At 39.3% G+C, this 12,301-nt stretch overlaps 1 protein-coding gene across 1 annotated transcript in view; it reads left to right on the top strand.

Moving 5' to 3' along the window:
* The window catches only part of BEST4 (bestrophin 4), a 29,983-nt gene that overhangs the window by 14,492 nt on the left and 3,190 nt on the right, over nucleotides 1-12,301 (top strand). Inside the window, exon 6 of the mRNA XM_033915804.1 lies at nucleotides 10,855-11,007. Coding sequence (XP_033771695.1) covers nucleotides 10,855-11,007 — 153 coding nt within the window. The remainder of the gene's footprint in view (nucleotides 1-10,854; nucleotides 11,008-12,301) is intronic.

Below are 12,301 nucleotides of genomic sequence, written 5' to 3'. Positions count from 1 at the left end.
TCTGGGGAAAAAAAAAAAAAACAACCAGATTGAGTCAACTGTTTCGAATGTATGGAATTCAACTTACTTTTAAAAATAAAGAAGGTCGTTGTCACGAGCATGGAACTTGACTCGGTGAAAACGTAGATAAATGAGTGACGCGAAGGGGGGTCGAGTGTTGACTTCCCCTCGGTTACAGTGCACGACTCTGGGAATGGATTGATAGCGTCGGATTTTCTGATCGGCTGAGGAGAATAAAGAATAACTGTCTTCCTGCCAGATATTCCCTCAGTGCCACGAATATGCCCGAAATATGGTGATTTGCTAAGACATTGCTGAAAAATACGCGAAGGAGTATGCATCGGCAGGAAATCTTCATTTAACCAATGAACTGCACCGGAAGTGAAGAGGATTGGTTTGTTTCACATCATCACGTCTACGGAGGAAGAAGAGGGACTTTGAAGAGGAAGTTATAAAAAAAAAAAAAAAAAAAAGGCGTTCGTACCAGAGGGACTACACGAACTGAAAAAATATTAAACATAGGATATAATATGTAGAATGAAAAAAAATGTCTTGCATAGGAAAGAATAATATCTTTATAGGATAGACTCAGATATACGCTGAATCCATTCTTTTTAAGACACAGTCCTCCACAGGATATAGAGGAAAGTTTAGGCATAGAACTCACTAAAGATTTTAATTGAATGATTAAAAGAGGAAAAAGAACGAGAAAGAGAATGGGTTATGATAGATTTTAATTTGATTATAATTTTTACCTTCTAATTTTGGATGAATGGATATTATGGAATAGAAAAGTAATGAATATGAAGAATGATTATAGGTATGGAAGATAAAGTGTTTGCTTAATGATTTTTAGTAAACTTATCCTAGATAAGAATTTTATAAATTCAAAATATTTTAATATACATTTAATTACACTTAACATAATAAACTTGGAATAGATGAAAGTATCCATATAAATAAGAAAGTAGAGATATATAAATTGTTAAATTTTAATAATAATATTACTATTATGGAGCTTGGAATAATTTAAGTATTTTCTTTTTAGCTTGTAAGGAGTGATGTTACCGGATCTAATTTTGCGTTTCCAAGTATTCGTATATGTATGGGGTGGGAAGGGAGGAAGTGTGGGGGGGGGGGGGTATTAAATTTTAAGGGTCTGTATAAAATAGGTAATTCTTTGATTTATCTTATATGTGGGAAAAAGGAATTTATAAAGAATTTTGAAGATTGGGATGATATGTTACAAATTATATTAATACATAATGGGTCTTAAGATAATATCTTTAAACGTTAATGGTCTCAATCACCCGATTAAAAGAAAAAAGGCATTATTATTTTTAAAAAGACAGAACGCTGATATATGCTGCATACAAGAGACCCATCTGTCAAATACTGAATCTATAAAGCTAAAAGATGATTGGGTCAAACAATGTTATTTTTCTTCGGCAATAGGGAAAAAAGCTGGTGTTGCTATATTAATAAATAAAAAATGTTCTGCTTCATTTAAGTTTAAGGCAGCTGATCCTCTTGGAAGGTGGGTATATGTGGAAATGGACATGGGAAATACCACCATGACGCTCTTCAATATATATGCCCCTAATTCGAACCAGAATGAATTTTTTAAAACTCTGCAACAATTAATTCTTCCACTTGCTACTTCAAATCTAGTAGTAGCAAGGGATTTCAATGCTGTTATAGATCCACTGATGGATAAAAGTCCGAGAAGATTTATAAAATCATTAGGCCTTGATAATTTGGTACAATCTTGTGATTTAAAAGATATTTGGCGTATTCTTCATTTTGATGGTCGGGAATTTTCGTTTTGTTCACAGGTTCATAATTCTTTTTCTAGAATAGATTACATTTTTGTTTCTAATCAATTAGTACATCAAGTCACACAGGCTGTCATTCATCCAATTATACTATCTGATCATGCTGGAGTGTGGATTGAAATTAAAATAATAGATCAGAATGGAAATAGACCTATATGGAGATTAAATAATACATTGCTCACAGATACTGATTTTTGTGAAAATCTTTTAGAAAAAATAAAAGATTATTTTCAAATTAATGATACAGAAGAAATTTCAATAGAGACTTTGTGGGATGCTTTTAAAGCATACATTAGAGGACAAATTATTTCTTATTCAGCTTTGCAAATAAAAAAGGAAAAAAAGCAATTTATAGAATTGGAAAAAGTGGTGAAGTCTCTAGAATCAAAATTAATTGAAAAATGGGATTATTTGACACAACAAGAATTTTTAAAAGCTAAAGGTAAATATAATGAAATTTCTTCAAAAATGATTAGAAAAGATTTATTTGTACAGCAAGCTTTGTATTATGGAAATTCGAATAAGGCGGGAAGAATGCTAGCAAATTATCTTAAAGCAAAAAAAAGAAAACCAAAAATAATTGCTATTCAAAATGAGAATGGTGAAATTTTATCTCAAATTGATCCCATTATAAAACAATTTTTAAAATATTATAAAGATTTGTATTCTTCTGAGCCTTATTCGAAAAAGGAAAAGGATGGTTTAGAATTTTTAAAGTTAATAGAGGGACCAAAGATTCCTGAACATATAAAACGAAGTTTAGAAGAGCCAATATCCTTAAAAGAGTTAAATACAGCTTTGAAATCCCTTAGGGTTGGATCCGCTCCAGGTGGAGATGGTTATACAGTGGAGTTTTATAAATCATTTCAAAACATTATAATGCCCTATTTATTAAAACTATATCAGACACAACTAAATAAAGGTTGTATTACAGGTACTATGGCTGAATCAATAACTATAGTTTTACCTAAGCCAAATAAAGATCCCATTTTGGTTTCAAATTATAGACCAATTTCTTTAATAAATGTGGATGGAAAAATTCTAACTAAGGCATTAGCATTAAGATTGGCTAAAGCTCTCCCTTTCATTATAGATATGCTCAAAGACACTCATCTCATAATACTAGACTGGCACATCACATGTTATATTTGACAAAATCCATTAATGACCCAGCATTCTCTATTTCATTAGATGCTGAAAAAGCTTTTGATAGAGTGGAATGGATCTTCATGTTTCAGGCAATGGAATGGTTTGGAATAGGATCCGGATTTATACAAATAATAAAAGCATTGTATAGCTCCCCTGCTGCTAGATTATATATCAATAATAATTTTTCAGAAAAATTTATTCTACAGAGGGGGGTTAGACAAGGATGTCCACTATCTCCTTTGCTTTTTGATATCGTTTTGGAACCCTTGTTGTTAGCTATAGAACAGGTAAAGGAGATACAGGGTATTCCGCATTCAGATAGAGAATATAAATTATCAGCATATGCGGATGATATTTTACTTTATTTGAGAAATCCGGAAACAACCATTCCAAATTTGCTCAAATTGATTGAAAAATTTGGAAAATTTTCAGGATATAAAATAAACTGGAATAAATCAGAAGTGCTTCCACTCAATGTACATTGTACAAAAAGTCTATTTGACTCATTTTCTTGTATTTGGAAAGAAGAAGGATTAAAATACTTAGGAATTTGGATTACAAAAACTGTGGATGAGACTATGAAAATTAATGAAAAAAATTTATTACAAAAAGTGTCAGAAATGTGTGAGCAATGGAATCCTTTGTGCATATCTTGGTGGGGGAGAGTGCAAACTGTAAAAATGATGATCTTAGCAGCAGTGTTCCCGCTAAGCTGCGTTGGCCTGCGCTTGCGCACAAAATATTACATCGCAGCGCAAAGTTTCTCTTCACAGCGCACACACGCGTCGGTAAGGTAAGGGGACGCATTGGGGGGATTGCACTTCCCCACAATTGCCATGCTTCGGTTCCTCTTCTTCCTTCCTTCCTCCCCCCCCCCCCCCGCGGGACCCTGCGGCACCATCAACTCTTACTCCCTCTAATGTCGGCCCTGCAGCTCCAGACTTCCTCGCACCTTCTCCCCTCCCCCTTTGGATCGCTATTATTTTAAATGTTATAGCCGCGGAGCTGTATCCATCAGTGGAGATGTCTAACCTCGGCCTGCCCCGGAACTCTTACTGCAGCAGCCGCCCGTCTAGGCAGGAACAGGAAGTCACTGTTGCAGTAAGAGTTCCGGGGCAGGCCGAGGTTAGACATCTCCACTGATGGATACAGCTCCGCGGCTATAACATTTAAAATAATAGCGATCCAAAGGGGGAGGGGAGAAGGTGCGAGGAAGTCTGGAGCTGCAGGGCCGACATTAGAGGGAGTAAGAGTTGATGGTGCCGCAGGGTCCCGCGGGGGGGGGGGGGGAGGAAGGAAGGAAGAAGAGGAACCGAAGCATGGCAATTGTGGGGAAGTGCAGAGCTGCAGGGAAGAGTGTTGCGGTACCCAGCTGGAGGGAGAAGGAAGATGAGGGAGGGAATTAAAGGAGATGCCAGGGCTTGGAGCGTAGGAGGAAGGTATGCCAGTCTAAGGGAAAAGGAAGGGGGAGATGTGAGAGCATGGAGGGGGAGCGAAAGATGGAAGAAAAGGAAAGGAGAGAGATGCCAGAGAATCAGGGAAGGGGAGATACCAGACTATGAGGAGAGGTGTGGGAGAGGGAAGGCGAGGAGAGAGATGCCAGACCAATGGGGTGAAAGGAGAGATGGAAGGGGGAGGCATACAGTTTCTGGAAGGGGCATAGAAGGAGAGAAGATGCCATATAGGGGAAGAGAGACGGCAGACAGTGGATGGAAGGAAGAGAGTTACAAGAAGATGAGGAAAGGAGAAACCACAGAAGACAAAGGTAGAAAAAAATTTCTATTTATTTATTGCTTTAGGAGACATGTGTCACTGTTTCTGTGAAGCATTGTATGCAGAGTCCAGCTTCTTGCTGGTTCAATTTAACCTTTGTCTATGTATTTTTATTTTATCCCCCCTTTTACAAAACTGTGAAGCGTTTTTAGCACCAGCCTTGGTGGTAGCAGCTCTGATGCTCAGAATTTTATGAGCATCAGAGCTGTTACCTCCGTAGCTAAAATCCACACTACAGTTTTGTAAAAGAGGGAGGGGTTAGTTTGTGATTACATATTCCTTACTAGGCGAAGGTGTTTTCTGTGTTCTGTGTGTTCGAAAGACATGGTTTTCTGTTAGGATTGACGGTGTAGGATTGATCTGTGCTGGTCTGGCTTGTTTAGTTTTACAATGGGTGTATTGATGTACTGCTCACTGCAATATGTAAGATGCTGCCTTTTCCTAGGTACTCATGTGTGACGTGTGGTTTGTTACTAAAAATCATGTTTTTCTTACAGATGGGGGGGGGGTGCCAAAAAATGATGGGCCCCGGATGTTACATATGCTAGGTACGCCACTGTATGTAAAGATACCAGAAAGCTGGCGTAGCAAAAACTTCTAAGTTTTGAGTATTTAACCCTCCCACAATCTCACGGGCACTCGTTTCAAGTTTATTGAGATTTTGATTTAAACGCAATATCAAATATTTTCAATGCGTATAACAAAAATAAATTTGGGGAAATAAATAAAACCATTTGAACCAGTGTTCCCGCTAAGCTGCGCTGGCGTGCGCTGGCGCACAAAATATTACATCGCAGCGCACACGTTTCTCGTCACAGCGCACGATCGGAAGAGGCGTACGGCAGATGGCAGGGCGGCGAGAGGAGAATCGGGCGAGTTGGCTCATAACTTGCTGGCGCCCGATATTTTTGGCTCACGGTGAAAAAAGTTTGCTCACAACACCCGCCCGCTTAGAGGGAACACTGCTTAGCAGTAGTTTGTTACCAAATGGGAATGATACCAATTTTTTTTCAGGGGTCTTTTTATAAAAAATTGGATAAGATGTTAACAAAATTTATTTGGCTTGGAAAACCCCCCAGAATTGCTCTAGTATCTTTACAAAGACCAATTGCGGAGGGAGGGGTAAATTTTCCAAATTTTTATAGGTACCATCAAGCCTATATTATGCGTCAGGGTATGTATTGGATCCTCCCAGAGCCCATTGAACATATACCAGTTTGGTTCTGGTTAGAATGGAGATTAATGTTTCCTTTAGGTCTGAATCATGTTATTTGTATTCAAATGCCAAGTTATATAAGGATCACAAAATATTTGTTGATACTTGGAAAACTATAAGATATATAAGTAACCTAACTCCTATTCCAATAACTAAATCAACGACTCAAACAATATGGCTCAATCCAAAGATCAAAGTTGGCGGTTTTAAAATTATCTGGAAACATTGGATGATCGCTGGAATTCGTATTTTAGAAGATGTAATGAATAAAGGTAAACTGCTTGAGTTTTCACAATTGCAAAATAAATTTGGTTTGAATAAATCACAATATTTCAGATGGATGCAATTGAAGCAGGCCATTCAGGTAGGGTTCCCTGAATGGAAAAACCTTAATAACTATCATAGTATGGAATTCTTATGTTTTCAGATAGATTCCATGGGTCACCAGGCCGCAATGTGGTATAAATTAATATCTGGATTTGTACATAAAAAGAAAAAAAATGGTCTTAGAGACATTTGGAGCATTGAGATTAAGCATCAGATTAATGCATCTCAATGGCCACGACTTTGGTCTTTGAAGTTAAGATGTACATTGTCAGCCTCTATGAGACAAACTTGGTTTTTTATTTTACATAGAGCTTTATGGACCCCCACACGTTTACATAGAATAGATAGCTCTAAGTCTAATAGATGCTGGCATTGTCAACTTGAAGCAGGGACATTAGATCATCTTTTATTCTATTGTCCATTCATATTAATATTTTGGAAATCAATTTGGCCTCAAATTAATAGGATGTTAGAAAATCCGGTAGCCTTGACATATGATACGATTTTGTTTGGTACTGCAATGAGAGCTCGAAGTCAAATTTCATCAAATAACAATAAACTTTTATTTATACTGACTGGAGTAGCAGTACAACAAATTACACATAATTGGAAAAATTATGACAGATTGAACTATAATTTTTGGTGGAACTCAGTTTGCCATATATATAAGATTTGCAACACAAAAAGGATATATGGATAAGTTCAAGAGGATTTGGGGACCATTAACAGATTTTTGCAATGACTGATTTTAATTTTTCCCCATAATAAGATAATGGTTAAAGAAGGGAGGGAGGGAAGGAATTTATTTTCTATATTATACATTATAAAAAAATATATCATAATGAATGATAGTATTATGTGAAATTAACGTGATAAAGGGAGGGAAAAGGGTTCATAATTAAATATTTGACTAAATCATTACAATATATATGTTATATAAATTCATAAGAAAAATAATATAAAATATGGTTTATATAAAGTACATTATAGAGATATCAAGTGTATTGTTAAGATAATTGTATGGAAAATTTATAACACTTGTTGATATATGAAAAAATCAATAAAAAACTTAAAACAAACGGATGGACAAAGGGGACCCCATAGACATCGTATACTTAGATTTCCAAAAAGCCTTTGACAAGGTACCCCATGAACGCCTACTATGGAAACTGAAGAACCATGGGGTGGAAGGAGACGTACATAGATGGATCAAAAATTGGTTGGTGGGTAGAAAGCAAAGGGTAGGAGTGAAGGGCTACTACTTGGACTGGAGGAGGGTCACGAGTGGTGTTCCGCACTGGTCGGTACTCGGACCGCTGCTGTTCAATGTATTTATAAATGATCTAGAAACAGGGATGAAGTGCGAAGTAATAAAATTCGCAGGCGACACCAAACTATTTAGTGGAGTTGGGACTAAAGAGGACTGTGAAGATTTACAAAGGGACTCGAACAAACTAGAAGAGTGGGCAACGAGATGGCAGATTAAGTTTAATATAGAGAAATGTAAAGTCTTGCATGTAGGAAACAGAAACCCGAAGTACAGCTATACGATGGGAAGGCTGGTAATGGGTGAAAGTACCCAAGAAAAGGACTTGGGAGTAATAGTGGACAACACAATGAAGCCGTTGGCACAGTGCGCAGCGGCCTCTAAGAAAGCAAATAGAATGCTGGGTACTATCAAGAAAGGTATTACAACCAGAATGAAAGAAGTTATCCTGTCATTGTATCGGGCAATGGTGCGCCAGCATCTGAGTACTGCGTCCAATATTGGTCACCGTCCCTTAAGAAGGATATGGCGATACTCGAAAGGGTTCAGAAAAAAGTGACACGATTGATAAAAGGTATGGAAAACCTTTCATATTCTGAAAGATTAGAGAAACTGGGATTCTTTTCCCTGGAGAAGCGGAGACTTAGAGGGGACATGATAGAGACTTACAAGATCATGAAAGGCGTGGAGAGGAACAGATTCTTCAAACATTCAAAAACTACAAGAACGAGAGGGGACAGATTCAGAACCAATGCTAGGAAGTTCTTCTTCACCCAAAGGGTGGTGGACACCTGGAAAGCGCTTCCTGATGGGCCGCCGAGTGAGCGGAGTGCTGGGCGTGATGGACCTCTGGTCTGACCCAGCAGAGGCACTGCTTATGTTCTTATGTAAACTATGTGAGGCTCCAATGGTGTGGATGAAGATGAATGGCAGTTACTTCTCTTCTTTCCCCATCCAGGAGGACTCGGCAGGGTTGCCCGCTCTCGCCACTTCTTTTTGCCTCGAGACAATCCTGATATTCAGGGTTTTCAATTAGGCTCCCAACATCACAAGTTGGCTCTATTTGCAGATGACATTTTGTTTTATGTCCATCAGTCCCAGCGGACCCTATCTATGATAGTGCAGGAATTGCAACTGTATGGACGAGTGGTGGGCTTTAAAGCCAATTATGATAAATAAGAAATTTGAGGTATTACTATTTCCCAATCTGAGGAAGTTGATCTCTGTAAAACTTTTCCATTTAAATGAGCCACTAATCAGATTAAATACCTGGGAGTTCAAATGACCAAACATAAGAAGATAAGAATTGCCAAGACCAGTGCTCTAAATGAGTCCAGCCTCACCTGTGTACGTCCCAGTTTAGCAGGAACTACTAAATTGTATTCTAGTAATTATGAGGTTTTGTGGGGGCGTATTAGACATGATTTGAATACATGGCATTGTCTGTGGTTGTCCTGGGGGGAAAAGATTGCCGTGCTAGATGAATGTGCTACTTCGCATGCTTTTTCTTTTCCAGTCACTCCCTATTCTAATTACTAGAGGCACACTTCAGTCCCTTCAATGCAAATTTTCAAGATTTGTATAGGGTTCAGGATCTCCATGATTACCGAAGTCCCTTCTATGGGTTAATGGGGAGGGGAGAGAGAATGCCGAACCTAACCTGGTATTATTGGGTAGCTCAAATTAGACAATTACTTGATTGGAAATTCTCTCCAGACAAAACTGGGTGTATTACTACACAGGCAAGTTCCCCTACATCATCTCATTTGGACCCCTCACCTTGGTACTCTGCTGAGAAGGGGCAGTTTCCCAAATCCATATGTTTCCCATCTGGTGGGACTTTGGTATAAAGTACAGTGGACATTTGGGGGATATAGGAGAATTTAATCATTCCCTTCCATTAGATCTGAACCTAATTTCAGGGTGGGTAGAGGGGTTTATTTCGATTTAGGCAATTCCTGGATGATGAAGCGATGATTCCATTGGAAGAGTTGAGAACTTTATCAATTACCCCCCAGGGATGTTTTCCCATATTTGCACATTAGACCCTAATGAACATGAACATTTGGAAAATCTTTGTAAGGCGCTTGAAACATTTCAGGGGCTCATTTCTCTGTTGTAGAAATTTTTTAACAATCATACATTTACAAAGTACAAATTTATGATTTTGTGGGAAAATGACATAGGGGTGACATTGACCAGGTTGGAGTGGAAGAGTGTTTCTTGAGGTCTCTATATGTGTAGATTAAAGAAAATGCTTACAAAGTTCTAAGCCACTGGTCCTACACCCCTGACCGCCTACAGGCTACGTTTCCTCAAACTACTAATGCCTTGTTGCTAAAGGGACTTTTTTCCATGTATGGTGGTCCCGTGAACTTATACGTTTTTGGTCTGCTGTTACTCAACTTATGATGAAGGGCCTAGGCTCTCCTATTCAGCTAGACCGCAGGACATGTTTGCTAGGACTTCACAAAAGGCCATCAGTGGCAAACTTGTTTTAAAAAATCTATTGGACCTACTGTGTTGGATTGGCGGGTAAAATTGATTTCATGGAAAGCATTAGAGCAAATTGACAGATAAGTGAAGTGGGCGCTTTGACCCTTTTAATGATTTGTGGTCACGTTTAGCTCTGGTCTTACAAGAACCTAGACTTGATAGCCAGCATTATACGGTTTACTGTACTTAATTTATACTTTTGCTGTTCAAGGGTCTTATCTTACAATGACTAGGGGTGTGGGATTGAGGTGAATGGTTTATGTACAAGTTTATTTTGGATAATGGATCTATTTCTGTACTATTTTTACTGTTCTTCAGGCCCTATAAGGAGTGCTTGTATGTATTCAGGTTTCTAGTCATCTCATATTGGGCAAGTCACTCAACACTCCAGTGCCCCAGATAGATTGTAAACTTGCTGGGACAGATAGGGAAAATGCTTAAGAGTACCTGATTACTATTCAATGAATTAACCACTTTAGGTGAATTTATTCATGAAAAAGTGGCTAAAAAATCCCCCAAATTAGAGACCATTCACTCTATGCAAAACATTGCATTGAGGGAATGCGAGTCATAGTAGATACAAGGCAGTATAGCGCTGCTTTAAGGACGTCCATCTCTGGAACGCATACAAAGCCTTTTTCTATAGCAATGATTCCTGACCACCAGCCAGGTTTTCTGGATAGCCCTTGCAAATCTCACATGCATATTCACAATGGCTATCCTGAAAACCTGACTGGTAGTCTTCCACTGTGCTACATCTCCATCTGACAATAATTAATCTCTTTCCCTAGGTTGTCACCATTGCTGTGTATTCCTTCTTTGCATTCTGCCTGATTGGCCGCCAGTTCCTGGATCCCAAACAGAAATACAAGGACCATGATCTGGACATGTACATTCCCATCTTCACCCTGCTCCAGTTCTTCTTTTACTCGGGATGGCTAAAGGTGAGAAGGGCTCTGTGTTTGTATACTCCGATTTATCTTATGAAGGGCGGAATATAGGGAGGTGGGTGTTGGGGGATACATGCTATATAGTTCCTGAACGACTTATTTTTTTACTGTATTCATTATGTTTTTTCTGGCTTGTTCAATAAAAAATTGTTTCAAAGTAAAAAAATCAGGATTTTAATGTAGTGTTTAAATTTTAAAAAAAATATGTACTTACTCTAGTAAGCTCTTTTCCAGTGGATAGGTGAGACATTCTAGACCAGTGTGCCTCCTGAGATTTCAGGTGTGCCATGACACACTTGCGAGGAGTCGTCCACGCTGGCTACTGCCTACAGCAGTGTTTCTCATCTCGTGGTATGCACACCTCAGGGGGTACGCGGGCCGCCCACCTCCTGGGATCTCTCCCTGCCTGCCCCCCCCCCTGCTTTAGCCAATTCTTCCTTGCCTCTTCTGAAGCCGACCTTGCCACCCGACACACTCCATTCCCACCCACCTCAACAGGGACGGGGCCAGGTGTATGCAGCGACGGCACATGGCCAGCCCACAAGCCTTCCTCAACGTTAATGATGATGTCAGAGAGGTTCTGGGCCAGCCAATCGCTGCCTGACTTGGAACCTTCTCCCCGTCAGAATTGATGTCGGGGGAAGGCCTGTGGGCTGGCCACATGCAGTCGCTGCATATGCCTGGCCCGTCCCTGTTGCGGCGGGAATGAAGCATGTCAGGTGGCAGGATCAGCTTCAGGGTGGAATCAGTGGCTAGGGAGCAGGCAGGGAGAAAAAGTTGGGGGAGAATGGTGTGTCGAGTGGCAAGGTCAGCTTCAGAGGTGAGGCAGGGAGAAATAAATCTCTCTTCCTACCTTCAGGAAGCCATTAAAAACACATCTCTTCTCACTGTAATCCAGGACCTGTCTGATCCCTGATGTTAATGTTATGAATCTTATGTAATGTAAACACCAGCACTAGTTTAGTAAAGTGTATTAGAATGAAGATACTATGTAATACCAAACTCAGCTGAGGGAAATTATCTTGCAGCTTTGCTAGACTTCATTCAACTAAGATTGAGACTTAATGTTCACTGGTCCTCAGCGGGCCACCACACACTCGAAAACTCTCAGATTTTTTCCTTTACACCCTCCCTGCACAGCGTCTTACTAAAAGCTAAGTACTTTTAGTATTTATACTTAATTATTTGAAAGCAAATTGAAAATACGTGCTGGTTCCAATGACGAGTGGGAGCGTAAAGCCATGCACAATGAGAGTTTTCGAGTGTGTGGTGGCCCGCTGAAGACCAG

Source organism: Geotrypetes seraphini, chromosome 12, assembly GCF_902459505.1.
Source record: "Geotrypetes seraphini chromosome 12, aGeoSer1.1, whole genome shotgun sequence".
In the NCBI taxonomy this organism is placed as follows: domain Eukaryota; kingdom Metazoa; phylum Chordata; class Amphibia; order Gymnophiona; family Dermophiidae; genus Geotrypetes; species Geotrypetes seraphini.
Note: the sequence above shows the minus strand (reverse complement) of the source record. Positions and strands in the feature narration are given on the sequence as shown.